This window comes from Alosa alosa, chromosome 2, assembly GCF_017589495.1.
Source record: "Alosa alosa isolate M-15738 ecotype Scorff River chromosome 2, AALO_Geno_1.1, whole genome shotgun sequence".
Taxonomy (NCBI): Eukaryota; Metazoa; Chordata; class Actinopteri; order Clupeiformes; family Clupeidae; genus Alosa; species Alosa alosa.
In genome coordinates, this window is record NC_063190.1 from 7,406,491 (window position 1) to 7,426,451 (window position 19,961).

A 19,961-nucleotide genomic window follows, 5' to 3' on the forward strand; every position below is an offset into this window, starting at 1 on the left:
CCCCTCTGAATAATTCATGCACCAACATGAGGCTGGAATAAAAAAACCGAGTCCAGTGACTCTATGGAACAGATTAAGGTCACCAGTGGTGGACGAACTGAGGGACTTACTGTCCTGCTGGTCAGCCCAAGACCACCACATAGACGCGCGTCCACTGACTGTCCAGACTGCAGTCTCCCAGTCTCTCGGCGCTCTCCTCCGAGGCTGGGGGGCCTAGACAATCTATTGAAAATAGGCCGAGTTCCGTTTGCTCTTCCCGTGGTGACGTTGAGTGCCACCCTATGCGTGCGTGTGTCTGGCGGGTGATGTAAGGGCAGTAATGCACTGTGACGCACACATCAGAAAATCATGTCACACAGACCCGTAGGGGAGACTCCACTTAATGGGGCATTTACAGACATCCTGATAGATGGTATTCCTCAAGGTTAGAATATCATTTTTACCATGTGTGTGATTGTGTGGGTGGGTGAGCATTGATGCTTGAGTTTGTATATGTGTGTGTGTGTGTGTGTGTGTGTGTGTGTGTTTGTGTGTGTGTCTGTGTGTGTGTGTGTGTGTGTGCGTGTTTGTGAGAGAAAGAGAAGCAAGGGTAGAGAGGACAGAGAAAAAAGGGCTGAGTTTGCAGAGATGCCAGCAGAGTTCAGCAGTAAATCCCAGTCTTTTCTCCTCTCTCACAACTCTAAGGTTCACAAACACCATAATATCATCACATAACCATTCAGAGGCCTTTTCAAAATCTCTCTCGTGGTTTTTATTGAGCCCTCTTACTAACCCATGTCATGTTACTCAAGCTAACGAGCATATAATGACCCCATCCTTACATATTTTGATGGCATAATGGCTAACACACACGCGACGTCTCGTGTGGCCCCGCAGTGGACGCAGCCCATTTGTGGGCTGTGGGATCCTCAGCGAGAGCCAAGAGCTGATGCCCGAGGACAGACTTTTGGGATCGTGAGTGACGGACACCCAACCCCGATTCTCACATACCTGAGAGATGAGGGGGAAAATGTGGTGTGAACGCACCTGGTCCCTCACCCTGCGGCTCTTCAAGCCCATCCACTAGCGGGCCTTTAATCCCAAAAACAAACAGCACTCGGACGATAAGGAGCTGACACCATGAAAGACAGCCACTGCCCCGCAAGCCCCCCACCCCACCCCGAGTCGAATCATTATCACACTTCCTCTCCAAACGTCTTTTTGAACGTGCCAGGACCGGCCAGACAGCACACCAATTACGCCGAGAGGGTCACTGCAAATCAAACAAACATGAAAGCCTTCCATACAAACCCCCCCCCCCCCCCCATTCCCTCTCTTCACTTGAAAAACAAACATGGATGCTTGTTTAGGCTGGATATCTCGTGCGCGATTCGTATCGGAGCGGCTGCCACTGGGGGGAAAGATGAGCCTGAGAAAATAAGCGCGTCCTACCCCATTAGCCTCCCACTTCAGGCCCGCGTTTATTTTGAGATGGCCGCTCATGGTGCCCCACCCGACAACACCCATCTCCTCATGGGATCATGTTAGAAGTCAGCGTGCTGGGACCCGACCAGAGACACCAAGTTGACAAGGAGGGAAAAAATAACTGTGGCTGACCATCAAACGCGCACTCCAGGCCTGCTTTACATTCAAGGTCTTTCCAAGGTCAAGGATCTGAATGCAGTTTTTATGCAGAGGGGTCATGGCACAAGTAGCCCCGTGGGTTGACTGGCCGTCACTCTCATTCCTTAACCGCGCCTAAAGCATGCAGCTGACGTGAGTAGTGCGGAGCTCGTCCTCGGGGGTTAGCGGTGGTCGGTTGTCAGGGAAATGGCACAGCTCTTTGGGGTAATGCCCACCGTGGCCACATGAAAGGGGGCAGCGTCACAAGGGGAAGAGGCTCTGTCTAATTCCAGGGCGCTCCGGTTACTGAGAGCGCTAGCGTCCGCTAAACCTGACCCAGTGAAAACACACACAAGGCCCGCTTCTCCAAAGCAAACACGCACGAGATGGGAAGCGCTCTGGAGGGGAAATCTGTTTTGAGGCAACCGTCGTCTGGGAGAAGTCAAACAGAAGTGCTTTAGGGGCATGGGCTTCCCAGATACTAGGCATGTATCAAAATTTAATGCACAGCATAAAGTATTGTTATGAGGAATATAAACTTTAACTGTCATTGAGAACTTTTTTTCCACGCTCTTGCACTTTTCTTTTAGACATGGCTTTATAAATTTATACATTTGATAAGAACAGCATGTAGGAAGCAGTATATATGGTGGACGTACATTTTAAAGCCATTAGCAAATACCCCTTTGACCATGAAAAGCGCACTTACAACAACAGCATTTCAAATTTAAACTTTATGCAGTATATCACACAAATGCAGCCTGTCAGGACTAAACCAAATGTAGTATGAAGGGCTGCTTTTGAAATCAACACAATGGAGGAACCGAGCCCTGAGAACTGTTCTCTGGCAAATGGGGATGATTTAGGCCTCGCTGAGACCAGCACTGGGGAGAGGGAGGAGAGGAGCCCATAAACTCAATTATTGGAGCTCTTTCCATCCCTTAAACTGGCTTTTTCGTTGTTGTTTGGGGGGAGGCCTTTCATATGAATGTAATAAAGAGAGGGGAGAGAAAGGCTAGGGGGGGGGGGGGGTGTCATGGCAGCCAACCCCTGAAGTGACTGAGGCAAACCTCAAAGTTTAATTGGCTAACAGGCTGCCAATTTGTAGTGAGCTTATTACGGGTGGCCGATCCCTTCGGTATGTGTTTCTACACTGACAAAAGTGTTGTCAGCCAGAGAAATGTGTTAAAAGCAAAGAAAGGTGTCAGAGTGTGTGCGTGAACACACACACACACACACACACACACACACACACACACACACACACACACACACACACACACATGAACACACCCACACATATGAACACACCCACACAGAAAGGCTCATCTTTTTAAATGTTAGCCTACATCCTATTAACATTTTGCAGCTCTGACGCATGATAACCTGTGCTATTTTACACCAGCACCTCCTATTCTCTCTTAAACACCCACACAGAAAAACCCTCCTCACACATCCAGAGAATCCTCTTTGTAAAGGAGAAAATAGGTGCTCACTCCACTGGGGCCACCGTAGCCTGGGCGAGACAAGCCGAGCCGGTCGGCACAGCTCGGCACACCTGCTGGCAAACTAGCACACACATTTAGCCCAAAGGCCATGTTGCATCTCTCTCTCTCTCTCTCTCTCTGTCTATCTATCTCTCTCTCTCTCTCTCTCTCTCTCTCTCTCTCTCTCTCCTGGGTTCCTTGGGGCTGTTGGATTATTTCTCCATTATTCCCTGCCTAATTAAGTGCTTGACTAGGACAAATAGCCCCAAAGCCACAGATGCCCTGAGGAGAGGCACTAATCTATTGCTCTCTCACACTTGTTTCTAATCCAGATTAGGAGATATTGGGGATCCGCAGAACTGGTCCCTCTCCTTTGGGGAAGGGCCTGGGTGGTTGGGTGGGGAGGAGAGGTGAGGAGAGGAGGGGAGGAGTGAGTGGCTAACGTGGGGCGGGGCGACAAACATCAAATAAGTCTAAGTGCCTCTCGTCTGCACCTCCCTCTGGAACTCTCCTAAAACACATAATCCAGTCTTTATGATAAGCTGTTTCCTCCTCCGGCCTGTCTGCGTAAGGGGAAGGCAGACAGCGACAAGCACCATAGCTCAGCCCGGCATTAAATTGTCCGCCAATTTAATCAATCGCAAAGGTCTGCGACCCCCTCGGCCGTATCGACACTTATACGGGTCCGCAGGCCCCGTCGTCGTAGCCCAAGGTCCCCAGAGCACTGACTCCTGACAGGGCTGCTAAAAGCAATCAGCTGGGCAGTGTCAAGCAGGGGGCAGGTCAGCCCTGTCAATCAAACCCCACACACCTGTTCAGCCTCTTCACCAAACCATCGCAGCTCACCCTCTTAAAGAGGTGAAGAAAAGATGGAGAGAGAGAGAGAAAGAGAAAGAAAAAAAGGTGTATGCGCACACACACACACACACACACACACACACACACACACACACACACATACACAGTATTTCATACATATCAATGTTATTTTTTATGAATTCTTTGTCAACTATGCATAGGCTGGCCTGAAGCCCTGGAAAGCATGCCCTTGTGTGTTTCGTGTGTGTGTGTGTGTGTGTGTGTGTGTGTGTGTTGGCTGAGTGAGTTACGGCTGCAAGGGCCCAGACGACCTTAGAGCAGGGAGCGAGGCGGAACAGCTGAGCCCGTCTCCCCAGTCGCCCGGCTCCCAGCACCGCGGGGTCTCAGTCTGGCATTCTCCCCCTCGCTCTGCTACCACACACACACACACACACACACACACACACACACACACACAGACTGAGTCACTCACTCGCACACACACACACACACACACACACACACACACACACACACACACACACACACACACACACACACACACACACACACACACACACACACACACATACACACACACACTGAGTAACTCACTCACACACTCACACACAAAAACAAATGCACACACACACAAACAAAGACACACATGCATACACACACACACACAAATACTCACATACAGGCAAGCACACACACACACACACACACACACACACACACATCCACACACCACATTCAGAGGCATAAAACCAACAAACTCCCTCTCTCTCATACACACGCCCACACAAGAGCACACACAGACACACTCATACTCACATACAGACACAAAGACAGAGACAGACTGACATACCAACACACACACACACACACACATGCACACACACACACACACTCTGAGTGTCTACACTCTTGGCTACCTCCGCTGTCTGCCTAAAATCAGCTTTCCCCTCCGTGGCTGTTTGCTGAGGAGGACAGAGGCCAAATTAGAACCTTACTGCACTCTCTCCCCAATATGGATATCAATTAAACACCAACCCAAATTACAGGGGATCTGGCTCAAGGGAAATAGACATGGAAGACGTATACAGGCATTTTGCACCACATTTACTTTTCATTCAGGCTTGGCTCTGTGAGACCCGTTTGCGAGCCTGTGCTTTAAAGACAGGACATTTTTGAAGCAGTTCATAGGATTTGTCGAGATCTCGCTCAAATAAATAATAAATAAATAAATAAATAAGTAAATGAAAGAACATGCTACAGTGTGACACATTTTAATAGATTTTTTCCAGAGCTGTTGCAGCTTGTTAATGTGACCACATTCTAAGGGAAACGGCAAATAAAAAGCACTGTGTTGCCCCATAAATGACATGACTCAGTTCAACAGCCAAAATCAAATCCTGTCCCCCCTCACTGCTACATCTGCCACTTGCCAGCAACAATTTCTTTTTTTTGGCAACAAGTCACCTTAATTCAATAACAAACTCATTGAAAGATCAAAGCCTCATAAAGCTCTCAGTGTGTCTGCATAGAAATCACAAACAATGTATACTGTCTGTGCACTACAAGTGTGTGTGAGCTTGTGTGGACAGTACACACCCATGTGATAAGGAGAGGCTGGAGACCTCCAGGAGTAATCTTCCCATTGTGCTCTTGTCAACAAAGGCCACTACTGAGCTCATCATAGGGCAAAGCAACTAGGAGTGACCCCTGGGTTTATAATCGCCTCCTCCCCCCATGACCCTGTCCTCCTGCATGCTCAGAAGAGGTGACCGCTTGGGCCTAATTACCCCACGGCCAGTGACAGCCAGTTTGGACCTCAAGTGGCATGTGATGGGGAGTTCTGGTGCCTTGTATCCTCTTCTTATTCTATAATCTACCCCCTCCCGTCACTCAACCTCTCTCTGGCTGCACTCCTTTTCATTCCCACCTTCTTTCATCCACCCCTTCTCTCTCTCTCTCTCTCTCTCTCTCTCTCCCTCTCCCAGACCCAATACATATATTTAGTGGCTGTACAGGGCTCTGCAGGGTACACTACGTCAGCCCTCTCTCTCTCTCTCACCCTGTAGCCCCTCTGCTCCCACTGGGGGGCTGCTGCCGCACACAGAAAGACCATGCATAATACATCAGCATCCCCACTAGGAGGAACTGGAGAGGGTCCCTGTCCCACTGCGCACCTCTTCTGCTTCTCAACGCTAACGTTACTGCAGCAGTAGCTCGCCCCGTGGGAGAACGGCTACTGTACAGAGACGACACACAGCAGACACCACTACCGCTGCCGCTGCTTGCTGCTTCTACTACTACAGCCGCTGCTGCGGCAATCTCTCCCACCCAGTCTAACTCCTTCCCACTCTCCCTCTCCCTCCATCTACGCCGTGTGCTCAGGCGCACGGTAGCGGCGCTCAGAAGTAAGGATTAGGATGCACATTAGAAATCTGACATTACAGCGAGTGTGTGAGAGCAGACTAAGCTACCAGAAAACAGTCAACATGCAACACAGTAGGCGATAACAGAGGTGTCATCAGCACATCTTACATCATTTAATCATCCCATTACGCCCAGTGATCAATGTTTTGTCAACAGCCTGCACTGTAACTTGATTGTGCTTTGAGATACTAGATGCTATGACAGCAGATAAGGTATTTCAGCGCAATCTCGCCACGGTCTCGGAACACAAAGACTGACAAGCTCATCGGTTATGTAATGTTGAACTGAACCCTGAGCCTTGCTTACTAGTGAGTTCCTTAAGTCATTTCAAGACATGTTCTAGTTGGAAAAGTGATATTAGACACCCGTTATCGCTCGTTTCTAATAATGAGGTTGTTCCGACTATGCTCACATCGCTGTTCACACTACAGGCTAAGTGGAGTAGGTTGGTTCTAGTAAACTATAACACAATCGCGCTCCGTGGGGGCACTGAATTGTTTAATTACAATCTGCATCAATTTACGCGTTTAGTTCATTCTGAAATAATCAGTAAAGTAAAGTAAAAACGCAAGTATCTTCGGTGAACACTGAGGGTGACAGAGGTTTTGCTTGGCCAACATGATTGCAACTATTGCGACGGCAGCCCCTATAGCATTTAGAAAATCTGTCTTGCAGCTACTACTATACAGTAGCCTACACACACAGCGTGCTGCTGCGGCACAACATTTAACTGTTTCGCTGCTGTCTACCAGGCAATGCCCTGTGCGCAAGTTTCTATCCTGGTGCATGAAGGAAGAACGCCTTATTCAAAGACCAAAGGTATAAATTATGTTTATCGGTGATAGGCAAACTATTAGCCTGTGTGTGGTACTCGTGTAAAGCTATGTTTACATATTGTAGGCTACTTGATTTGGTAGCACAACGCGCAACCACTGTAAACTACGATAGTTGTCAAGCCAGCGTGCAATGCCATGTGAAGCTCCTGTTAAGAGCTACGGGAATATAATACCTAGGCCTATAAATAGTGTTTTTATAATGGTCGAGGATTTAAGAATAAAAGCAAATGTTTCTCGTCGTACTTAATGGATAGTTTAGGTATAATTTATGTGTCTCCAAGAATGCCACCAAATGCATGTTTGGAATTTAAATTTCCAAATAGGTCACAGTGGCTCAAAAGACGAATGCACCAGACTTTTTACAAGAAAAATGGTAAAAGACTTTAAGCCATGTCCACATGCTACCGTGTCTATGACGTGATGACAGTTAGCCTCCAGCAGCTCCCGAATGGTGAAAGACGCTTCGGTTTTCGCTTGGCATATATTTAAATATTGGCACTGGCATTTAAATAGGATTCCGAGGCAAGGAGTCTACGATGCCTAATTCTAACACTCCAGGATTTCGTTGAAGAAAAGTTTTTAGACATAGGATGAAAACTAATTGGTTAACCATGGTCTAGTTTCTATGGAAACGTGGGCACCCATCGAAGTAGCCTACCGAGGCAGGCCTTTCGAGGGGCCCTACACGGAAAGCTTCACTGATTCCCTGCATTATATTATTTACAGGTGCAATATCCTAACGAGTGTGCTGAGAATGCCACTGCTGCTCCAGTAAATTCTTTGTCTCGCGCCATTCCTCTTCTGACATTAAAATATAATAATTAACTGACTTTTTTTTAAAGCTACTACATGCTGTGGACACACACATGACATAGGCTATGCATATCTGGTCTATTAAACAGCTACAGTACGCCACACGAAGCATATGCCAAATAATGAGAAAAGTATGAGACACATAAGCTGTTCAACAGCAAATTTAAATAAGTAACACATTTCCCTTTGTCTTTCATGGTCGCTGTCAACGCCTTGGGCTTATCATTTTATCCTTGAGACTGTGGAGTTAATTAATTATGTGTCAAATGTAAAGTTTTCTTTGGAATTTTGTTTCTGTTCGAATCACTGTTGTGTCAAAAACGTGTGTGTGACAGACACCAAGGAGTTGGCTAAAAGAACAATTCGGTCAATTGATTGATCCACAATTACGCACAGATACATTCAGTAACCTTTGTGGTAACACATACATTTTTGGAAATGTCAACGAGGTTACTTCTTTAGATCAGGGGAATGTAGTGGCCAAGGAGGCAGTGACATTTTAACAGAGGCTTGACAAAGAGTGGCTTTGTTGGCATCAACTGAACACGAACATGATGAGAGGGACCAAATCATTGTCATTTCACTGTCGTTTACAATAACGCTGATGATTTTTAATGGTGAAACACAAACATCTCTTGTATTAAACTACGATATAGGCTGGTGCTCACCAATGTGCTTTGATAAAGCATTGATGTCAGGTGTCGTTTAACACAAAGAGGGACTTACCTTGAACTGTGTATCTGTCCATGTAGTTGAGCACGTTTCCAAAACTGAGTATCCCAGCGGCAGCAGTTGGTGAGCGGCATTTGAGCAACGCCGCTCTGAATTTCTGCCCAGGCTTGCACGGATGAAGGTCCGGGTTCGTCTTCAGAGCCGGGCTCATACTACCAGAGAGTGTGTGCACCTCATCCGAACTGCCGCAGCCCTCTATCTCGCATCCATCGCTCTCCACACACATCTTCTGACACGAGAGATCCAGCGCAAACGAGAAATGTCCACACTACCAATAAAAACAAGTGAACAGACGGCAGTGGCAGGAAAATCCCAGTAGCAGAACAGTACAGTCAAATGCTAATCGCTATTCTGATTTCTTAATTGTTGGTGAGTGAATCTCCTGTCCTGGCTCATATTTTACCAGCAATATAGTGACGGACTCAGCAGCTCCTCAAGGCGTTTTTCCCTTACTGCGCTGTGGAGAGTAGGAGGTGTGGCCGCCAGTAGACACTCCGCCTCTCTCCTATGCCCCAGAGCGAATGAAGAAGGTGGCACCTGATGTGCGGACAAGGGAATGCGGGGAAATGCAACCTGGGTCTTGGAGCGAGCTGAGTGCATGTCAAAAAATGTTGGCGGTGACACCCGTCCCTCGTCGTCTTTGCTGCTGGACCATTGTCTATAGGTTGTGTAATTTTTGCAGACTGAACCGGTTGTGACGCTAGGCAGACCCACAGCTCAGAAATTTTTTGGTAAATCGTTAAAAATGAAAGACCGTGCAGAACTTTTAACACAAAGATGCCAATTGTCCATGAAACCAGTTATGCGAATACATTGTACGGGTCCCATGGTTTTATTTCGAATCAACATTTGTATTCATTAGTTGCCTATTTGTATATACTAACTGATTAGTATGTCTGTATCTGAAGTAGAATTTTCCCTCGTCACAATCGACTGAAATGTTCGCAGTCATAGTGATCATCGTTGCGCACAGGTTGAGCCAGGCTATTGATCAAGTTTTTTTTACCAGACTATCTACGTTCTCATCACAGGTCGCAAAGCAGTAGCCTATGGTTGATGTGTGTTGCAGTGAACAGGAGACATGACTTCCAAGTCGGCTTGCCAATCAATCATGAACAATAAATGTCTTCTATTGTAGGCTAATGCAACCTGTTGCATTCTCCCCTTAAGACTGGGATACAACGTGTTATCAAAACAAGGACAATAACACTGAATTATTTGTATTTGATTGTGTCAGTTCGAATAGATGGGTTTTCTGTTTGTATATGATGTGTGTTCTTCAGCACTGTGGACAGCTCTTGTCGAGATAGTGAAATACTGTGGTAGACAACCAACTGTTCACATCTTGATCATTTTGAAATGTCTTAAAATGCAACCAGTAGCAATACAGCCAAATAGAAGCCCAGGATCTGCAAGCAACACATCATCAAATGCATATGGGCAAGTAAGATTGACTAGCAACAGTCATTATCTTCACCCTGTTTGCCCCATGCTAAACCTAGTCCATGTTTATAAATAGTGACACGGAAAGCAAACTTTCAATGTTCTTCCTTAAAATGCATAGGATTAGATTTTAATCGAATCCTACCCTCGGACATTAGTGGATTTGCACAGGTTTGCCTCACCGAAACCAATCAATTATCATCAGATCCAGTTGATTCCGATTAACACGTCTTTGTTTCAATGTTATTAGTTTATTTCCCCCACGAGTGGAGAGCTAAGTGTTGACTGAAAATGGGAAATGATAATATTATGTTAATTTCACAATGATTAAAGAACACCGACTTCATTTGTAAGCCTTTATCTGTGACAGTGTTGAGCTTATCCAGCGTTTTAATCAGCATCGCGAAAGCAACTGTTGGCCTGACATAAAATAGGCGCATGAGAAAAATCATAAAATAAATCAAAACAAAGCATCCCTCTGGAGTAGCCGATGTAGTAGGTTAATTGGCACCTATCGAGCTGCAAAATATTGTTAAGTGGAATTTATTATGCTAAAACATGTTGGGGGGGAAAAACCAAAACAATGCGTCTGTAAAAAAGTGAAGGTCTCTGGGAAATTGTTGTCATGAGTTTATCCAGGGGACCCAAGCTACCCCGTAGGAAGTGCTTGGGTCAACCCTATCGGAAGAGCAGGAAGCCTGGCGCTAGACATATCATTTTTGCACAAAGGAGGTAATTATCGCAACTTGATATGGTTTATTTATCACTGATACGCAGTCTAGTCTAAACAATACGTCTGGCGTGCGACTTGCATTACATCACTAAAATGATCACGGCAAAGTTCACTTACTCCCACCTCCACTCGCACACAGGCTATAGCCACCTTAAGCAACAGTCTGCTTATTGTCGTGAATTATGGAGCCGAATAGACTCTGACGAAGATAAACATTTGTTTCAGCAGAATGAATGGGTGATTAGTCAGACTTCACACTTAGTATTCGTTTATGGCTGGAACCATGATGATGATCATCATATATCAATCACTTTTTAGAATACAACATTCCACTTTAACACAATTCCAAGTCAGTATAGGGATGCAAGAAGCTCTTGTGAACAACTTAGGGAGGCTTTTGTACAATCAATCAGGTAATGCACCAGATGAGTTGAAAGACCACTGCTCCCTGAGGCTTAACCTTCTCCAAACTACTGCTATTGCTTTACTGGCTTAATGGAAGGCTCCTTGCCTTCATGACAAACTCATCACTGATTATCTTGCTCCTGGACCTCAACTGATAGTAAGGTTGGTGCTAACATATGCTTGATTCCCAGATAGCATACACTCTAATAACAATGTGTAGATTGTGTGTACTATAAATAAACATGCTGCAAGAACTGGATGAAAGTGTGAGGCATATGTAAATAGTGAGAAGGGAAATGGATGAGTGAGCTAAGTGACAGAATTGAACTGAGTGAAACTGCGTGACTAAAGCGAGTGACATGTTGACATGACCTCCAGATCTCAGTCACTGTCACACAGGCATGTGTTCCCCACAGGGCCACTGATCTGATTTCATGTCTCTCAGATAGAAACATCATCACAGGAGCATTGTGTGAGAATGCATCACGCCAGATAAGCAAGAACCTGACACACCCACAGGCAGAAATGCTCTTTCTCTCTCTCTCTCTCTCTCTCTCTCTCTCTCTCTCTCCCTCTCTCTCTCGCCATCGTTGTCTGCCTGTCAAACAATATTAACATGAAAACAAAATGAAACAACAATAAAAGCACAGCAATAATATAATGCTGCACACACAAAGGTCAGAATTTAATCAGGATTGTGTGATGGTATGTTTTGCATGCATCACAACTTGTCAGTGGCCTTTTTTTTTCTTGCTTTGCTTACCAGGAGATTGGGGGCTTAGGTCAGTGTCTCTTCAGAGCGACGTTTTAAATGTGAGCCTATTTATGTTTGTGTTTATATACTTATTTATGTTTGTGTTTTGCTGTATGTAAATACCTGGGACCGGATTAAATTTCAATCTGCAGAGAAATCACGAGAGAACACAGACGTGTAGCGTCTCTCACTCCTCAAAGTCGTATTAAATTGCCCAGTGGTTTCACAATTTGTTCACTACCCACTTCCTCCGATAGTGGCTTTGGAATGGAAATCAGTGAGAGTTGCCGGCCCCCCTCCCTGCTCTGGTAAATGAAGCTCCCCCACCACCCGTCTGGACGTGCAAGGGTAAGTAGGCAAACAGAGCGCCGGCAGAGGCACTGATTCACCGTGGCAACACGCAGCTTGCTCTGCAGCAGGCCTGCAGAGCGGCAAAGCTCCTGTATCAAAGCGAGGGACAGAGAGAGAGAGAGAAACGACAGAATGAGAGGTAGGGTGGGTGAACGACTGCGAGAGTTGTCAAAGGAGGCAGACAGAGAGAGGTGGACAGAGATAGGACTGTGCTCTCCCACACTGCCCCAGCCAGCCACCCCCACCACCAAACCCTCGCCCATCCGACCCTCGTCTCTCTGGCCTCTGTGTGCTGGGATGCAGTCACAGGAGATGGTGGAGGTTGGGGGTGGTGGTGGGGGTGGGTGGGTGGGTGTTACAGATGGGAGGGGAGGTCAGAACAACAGGGCTCATTGATCACTGAGAGGGGGGCTTCTGTCAAGGAGACTCAGTGCAGGGCCACTGTGTAGTGCTGCTAGGCCAGTGAGAAGCTGGAGGACACCCTGGGCCCCACCTGTGTCACAGGCAGATGCACCAGCAGTACCTTTAGCCTGGCAGCCTGTGCACAGAGCTGCCATTTCTGTCGTTTGTCCCTCTCTCTGTTAAATTGTGTTCATTTGTTGGGCAGAGAATGCCACTGCTTTGGTTGTACCTTGGCCTCATTGATGTTGTTGGGCAACCAAACAGCAATTACACATTCTGTGAGTTAACACATACTAATGCAGGAGACTGCATTGTAGCTTGAATGTTATTGCTCATTTTTTGTAAGTCGTTTTGGATGAACAAATCTGCCAAATGAATGAATGTAAATGTAAAGATGTCGGGGCCTTTTTAAATCAATAATTCATTATGTATATTATGTATCTTAATGTTTTGTTAGATGTTTACCTCATAATGACCAAGAGTTTGCTGCTCTGCACGTCTGTGGCCCTGTCTTTTCTTTACCACACAAACCTCCCTGTGAGAGTGTTGTGTTAGTCCTCTAGGTCAGTTAGCGTCTTGGGGCCCTGTTTGTGAGCCCTAATGAAAAGGCTAGAGGGAGTGTTCAGATAAGGAGAGTTGAGGAATGAGGACGTTCTCGTTTTGGGCTGAAGCTTTGCAACTTGTTGAGTACGTCGAGCTCCTGTAAAGTCTGTATGTTTGTATGTGTAAGACCAGAATAAGAGTTTTGCAGAGTTGAACTCAGGACTCAGGAGCATGCTCAGTGAACAACTGCTCCAGGATCTCCACTACCACCTCCACCACCTGCTTAGTCTTTTATCCCAATGTTAGTCATATTTCAATATGAATTCATTTCAGCACTAGAATCCAACACGGTGCAAGTTATTCATTTTTTCCCTTTTGAGAGTTCTGCTTCATTAAATGTGATGACAGACATTGGTTGTAGTCCTAAGAGGGTGATAAACCATCCAAATTCTTCCCTCAAAAGCCTGCCACTTGAGCTTAAGCTTTTCAGTGCAGGGCAGTAGAGATATTTATAAGCTAGTGGATTTAGCAGAGCAGTAGTTCGAGTATAGAGTATGTGACACTAAGGACTGCTGAGTCCCATTGTGTCCATGCAGTGAGCACTAGCATGCATTTAAACCACAGTGGACTGAAAGGGCTGACCAGCTAGTATATAGAAAGGAGGGCTGTGCTTGTGGATTTTAAGGGTGCCAAACTGGACACGGGCCAAGAGCCAAAGAGGCTTGCGCTGAACTCAAACGGGGACTCAGTGAGTTTTACCGCACAAGCTCCTCCCCCGGCCATAAAAGTGCCACTCTGTGTTTGATTATTCTTGCCTTGCCAATTGAAAGCAGCCATTGTTGGCGCACTATGGCATCAATATTCTGGGGTGGAGAAATGGACGCAGCAATGACAAGTGACAAACGTCCAAGCGTTTAGGGACTGAGAGAGAGACGCCGGTCTCGCTGCTTTATGGTACCTAAAGTCACAGGGTTGTGGTGCGTGTAAAATCACACATAGGCCATGTTTACAAAGGCTCAGCTCTGCTTAATGAAGGGGAGGGCTCACTCTGTTGGGTTAGATTGTGCTTGGCATTGCCATAGGCCCCAGTGTGACGGGAGGCTGGTTGAATGTGCTGAATGATGAATGGGAGGGGGACTGGGGCTGGGGCTGATCCACAGCCTCTTTAGCTGTCAGGGGACATCACAGGCTGGAGTGGTGAATAGGCTCTGACTCAGCTGAAAGTGCCCCATGCGTAACAGAATGGCCGAGAGAAGAAGGGTCTCGTACGGACCGAAAAGAAAGAAATTTGGCATGCAGGGAGAGTTTTCTGGAACAAGGGGGTCTCTCTCTCTCTCTCTCTCTCTCTCTCTCTCTCTCTCTCTCTCTCTCTCTCTCTCTCTCTCTCTCAAACACACACATACACACACTTTCTCACTCCGTTTTTGTCTTTGATCTCTCTGATCTCACCCATTCTGTTTTTTAATGCCCTGATGCCTTGTTTTACCATCTCCCCATCCTGGGTTGCTCTTCTCTCTCACCCAGCCACACACACTCTCTCTCTCTTTCCTTCTCTCTCTCTCTCTTTCAATTCAATTCAATTCAAGTGAGCTTTGTTAGCATGACACATATTTTTTGCATTGCCAAAGCAGAACATTTACATACATACATTTACATAGTGAATGCTTGGAATACAGTACATGGCAAATAGATAGGCATTCAAGATTAACAAACAAACTGGTGTGTGTGTGTGTGTTTGCGTGCATGTATGGTGTTTGTCTGTGTACCGATATGGATAGGTGTCCTATAAAAGTAATAATTATTTAACCACTGTCCCTAGCCTTATGGCATTCAATGATGTATTTGGCAGTAAGATCTGCTGTCTGTCCCTACTGTCCAAGTAAGACTGCCATTATGTATTCGGAACCCTGGGATTAGGCTTGTAAGCCTGTCAAAGTATGAGTTATGTATAGTTGTATATTTCTCACAGTGAAGAATTCTCACACTCTTTCTCTCTCTCCCTCTCTCTTACTCTCTCCATCTCTCTACTCTCCTCTCGATCTTTCTCTTTCTCTCTTATTCTTCTATCTGTCTCTTTCTCTCTCTCTCTCTCTCTCTCTCTCTCTCTCTCTTTGTCTCTCTCTCTCTCTCTGGGCCCCGGCATGAGGTCTTTGACATGCTGCTCATGTTCCTTTGCTCTTGCTCCTGTGCGTGCACCCTGCCTGCTCGCCCTGCTCTCTCGCTCGGTCTGTGTGTTGGGACTGGAGGGTGGCTTTCTTCTCCGCCCTGTCTCTCTCTCTCTCTCTCTCTCTCTCTCTCTCTCTCTCTCTCTCTCTCTCTCTCTCTCTCTCTCTCTTTCTGCCCATCTGGCAGCCGGTGTCCCAGCCTTCCTTCCTGCCTAGGCAGGGCCTCGGTGCAGGATAGGAGATAAAGCCTATCATCGCACCCCTTTCCTTGCCTGCGGAGCGATAAGCGCAGGGGGCACCCTTTTTAAAAGGAAAAGCATGTGAAGTTTAAATGTCCCCGACCATGTGGCTGTCTCTGCTGTTGTCTATATGCAAGTAAACACTTCAATACATGCACACCCACACCCACACACACACACACACACACACACACACACACACACACACACACACACACAGACACATACACACACAGATAGGGTTTTAAATAAGCAGGGTGTTGCTTCACACGTGTGCACATTGTGCAGAAACGCCCTGTACATTTAAAGCCCCCTGCCCTTGAATACTCTGTTAAAATGTGCTTGTGTACATGAGCCCTCAGTATGTTATCTCTGGGTAGTGCTCATAAGTGGCCTGCTGCATCCAGTCCTATTCCCAGGAAACTCACTTATCATTCAACATGTGTGGAATGAGTGAGTAGCTTCATGGTTACGTTTCCTTCATACAGCTCTAAATTATTTATGTGTGGTGGCAAAACTCCTCTCTGAGTCCATTACACTTTTTCACATTTGCCAAAACACTAAAATACATTCTCTGAACCAAATTCTCAGTTGCCTGAACACATTTGTTGAATTGATCACCCTATTGGCAAAACCTTAAACAGTTTTTTACATATAAAACACATTTGGCAGATCTCATAGACTCTTTTTGAAAAACTGTAAACACATTCTCATGCAATAAAACACATTTTGCATTGTGATGTACTTGTGATGCATAATGGTACCCAGAAGTGGCAAAAGGTAAACACAAAGAAAGCATGGAAGCAAAGGAAATGCCTTAGGAACACACATGTTTGTTTCTGCAGTTGAAAGGGTCTATAGGCCTATGAATGTACATCCCTAACTGCCCCCCCCCCCTCCAAACACACACACACACACACACACACAAGTAAGTAATTTGATAGTTTTCAGTCATTTCTTTCTTTGGAAATACAGTAATTTCAGTCTTTGACAAAATCAGCTTTTTCAAAACTCTATCTTCTATCTGGTGGTCATTGTATTTTGCTTCCTTTTTTCTTGTTGGCTGTAAAATACTGTATTCACAATAACAAAGTATTTGGGGGAAAATCACTGTTTGGTTTCAATATTGCTTACATTTTACTCTATATTTCAACTTGTCTCAAGATGACTTTCATTTTTCTATGGAAATATACATAGAAGCCCATGAAAGACAGAAGAGCTTTAGGTCTGAACATGATGCAACCAAAATGTCGTAATGACAAAAGTGTTTATAATGTGAAGCGAATGTTTGCTTTAGAGGTGTGTTTGACATTTTACAGTAAATGTAGATAGATAGAGATAGATATACTTCATTGATCCCCAAGGGGAAATTAATGTCGTGTGTCATTTTGCTGGTGATTTGAGGCATTTTGCATTTTCTGTGAGCAATTGTGGATTTTGTGTGTAGAGTTTTGAAAAATAGACACAGAGGTTTGAAAATGTGTGTGTACAGTTGTAAAACACTGTAATCAGCTGCAGTATTTGAGTAAGAGAAAGTCAAGTAATGTTAACTACTTATGTTAAATTTCACTTTCCATTGTAACTTAGCATTATTCATGTGATTAATTAGCATGAAAAAAGCAGTTACCTTCAGTTTTAACAAACAATACATACTAGTGATGGCAGTGGTCGTTAACGACTGCATTTGATAAATTAGGTTAATTTAGGAAACAGTAATGTAAAGTATTCTCATGAAAATAAGGCCTTGTCCCCTCCAGGCTTTCTGAGTGACAGGTCAGACACACCCCCATCGTACCAAAGAACAGACTGACCCACAGCTCCTGTTTCCTGTGCACTGGGAGTACACAACCTTGATCAACCTGTTTGCTGTCTGCGTTCCAGCTTTGTCTCGGGGGTGTCAGAGTCCATCTGGATGCTGACGACCAAAGGGCCTGTTGATTTCACAACCCCAAGATATTCCAGCTCGAGGCCAGGCCCGTTATCTCGCGTCCACTGGGTTTACCGGATCCTTCTGGACAGAGCTGCCGCTGCAGCAGCACCAGCATGTCCAGCTGAGTCTATCCCCATGTTCCGTGGTCCATCAGATGGAATCCTGCCGGGATAATGGATAAGACTGGCGCTCCTGTCAATCAAGCGCTATCTAGTCTGCTCATTATCGTGTCCTTTGTTTGCGCCGGACGGGGGGACACGTGCTAGCCCTCGTTTCCTGCGTGTAATGCGGATGGACAGTTTGAGCTGTCTCTTGAGGAAACAGAGCATTAGACGTTGTTGTTTTCCCTGATAAACGCTGTCACTTCTCCCATGGCTTCAGGCAAACTGTTCCCATAACTCAAAGCCATACAGGAGTCACAAACAGAGTTAAAAAGCTGTTTTCAGTTTTGACACATTTCATCCACTTAAGCATCCATTTCCTGGTCTTAGTTCCCAGAAAAGCTCCATGAATAGATTGTATGTTTCATGGTGGATACATTAATAATCGTTTTGTCTGCACTCAAGTGCCCTTTCTCATTCACTCCCTTCACTCTTCTTGTTACACTAAAGTAACAAAATGTAGCAGAATTTTATCAATATGACTCAAAGTGATATGTATTCCAACTAACAAGATGGATACGTGTGTGTGTGTGTATGTGTGTGTGTGTGTGTGTGTGTGTGTGTGTGTGTGTGTGTGTGTGTGTGTGTGTTTGTTTGTGTGTGTGTGTGCATGTGATCATCCATGGGTGTAAGAGATAAGACAAATCTATGGAGCAGTCCTTTGCCAGAATAACCAGAGAACCATCCTGGTTTTTTTTCCTGGCTGAAAATGCCTAAATCTAAGTGACCTACATCTTAAAGTGTATATTCGTAAAAGAGTCCCCATTTACTCACCGCACTGACCTTGACAAATAAGCAAACCCTAACCAAAAACAATGTGGTGTATTTTCACACACACACACACACACACACACACACACACACACACACACACACACACACACACACAGGCCAAGGGAATGTCCAGCGCTGTTGTTGGAGCCGAAAAGCTGTCTGGACCGGACAGAAAATGGTGGCTATGGCATGAGTGACCCAGGCGACCTCTCCTATTTTAGGTCCCTTGTGGAAGGGCCAGCAGGCACTGAGATTCCTTATGGGCTGAGCTGCACAAACACACACACAAACACTCTCACACACACACACAAACATACACACACACACACACACACACACACACACACACACACACACACACACACACACACACACACACACACACACACACACACAAACACACACACACACACACACACTTACACTCCAAACAAAAAGCAATTATATTAGATTCATTCACATTAGAGGTGAATGAGTTTGATAATCCTCCCTTGTCTACTACCAAACAAATAGGAAACTGTCATTGAGTAAGTCTGGCTGTTGTACTGTATATCTGGCACTTGAAGAAGGGGCTTTTAATCTCTGTGGTCTATACTTCCTTAAGAGCCATCACTCAGCACATGCCAGTCTCTCTTTATGTGTGTGTGTGTGTGTGTGTGTGTGTGTGTGTGTGTGCGTGCGTGTACATACACTCACACACATACATACACATACACACACATACATGCACACACACACACACACACACACACACACACTACAGTGCAGCGCTCTGATAGATCTGGGTTGACATCTTTTCTATTAAGGGTTCCCATCTGCACCTCAATCAGAGGATTGAGCGCCGGGACTAAATTTAGTCTCGCGGCTACGACTCTTTTATCTCTCCATTTCATTATTTATCAGACAGACCCAGCCAAAAGTTTGACTCTTGGTCTCGGGACGTCCACCTCAGACGAGGCTGTCGGAGAGCCTCCTCCTCAAGGAGTTCCAGTCGAGAGGCCCGCCATTGATCTCTGGGCTAACAAAGACATGATTCTGACAGTGAGAGAACTGAAAATGTGCAAGGATGATGTTTTCAACACAAAACCAGGACAACAAATCAACAGCAATGAAGGCTGGAGCAAATGCAGTGTTCACCAGATACCAGATTACTGTCTAAATAAAACAAGCCTTGGAGCGGTGTGTTGAGTATTGAGAAGAAGAGGAGTGCAGAGATATTCCCTGTCTGCGTCTGTGTGTGTGTGGCTCTCTCTCTTTCTCAGTTCAATTCATTACATTTCAGAGATGTTCTATTAGCCAAAAAGTTCTAGTATTGCCAAAGCATCTAGGTTGGATACACATAGGGTCT

General features: G+C 45.6%; 1 protein-coding gene across 4 annotated transcripts in view; it reads right to left on the reverse strand.

Moving 5' to 3' along the window:
• The window catches only part of spns2 (spinster homolog 2 (Drosophila)), a 78,164-nt gene extending 68,567 nt beyond the window's left edge, over window positions 1-9,597 (reverse strand). For 2 of the 4 annotated variants that reach the window (XM_048228656.1, XM_048228648.1), the window contains exons 1-2: window positions 9,167-9,596; window positions 8,708-8,981 (exon numbers count right to left, since the gene is read on the reverse strand). In XM_048228656.1, the coding sequence (XP_048084613.1) occupies window positions 8,708-8,981; window positions 9,167-9,313 (421 nt within the window). In that variant the 5' untranslated portion in view covers window positions 9,314-9,596. Of the gene's footprint in view, window positions 1-8,707; window positions 8,982-9,116 lie in introns of all 4 variants that reach the window. The other 2 variants (XM_048228638.1, XM_048228664.1) reach the window with 2 other exon arrangements.
• Between the last annotated feature and the right edge of the window lie 10,364 nt (window positions 9,598-19,961).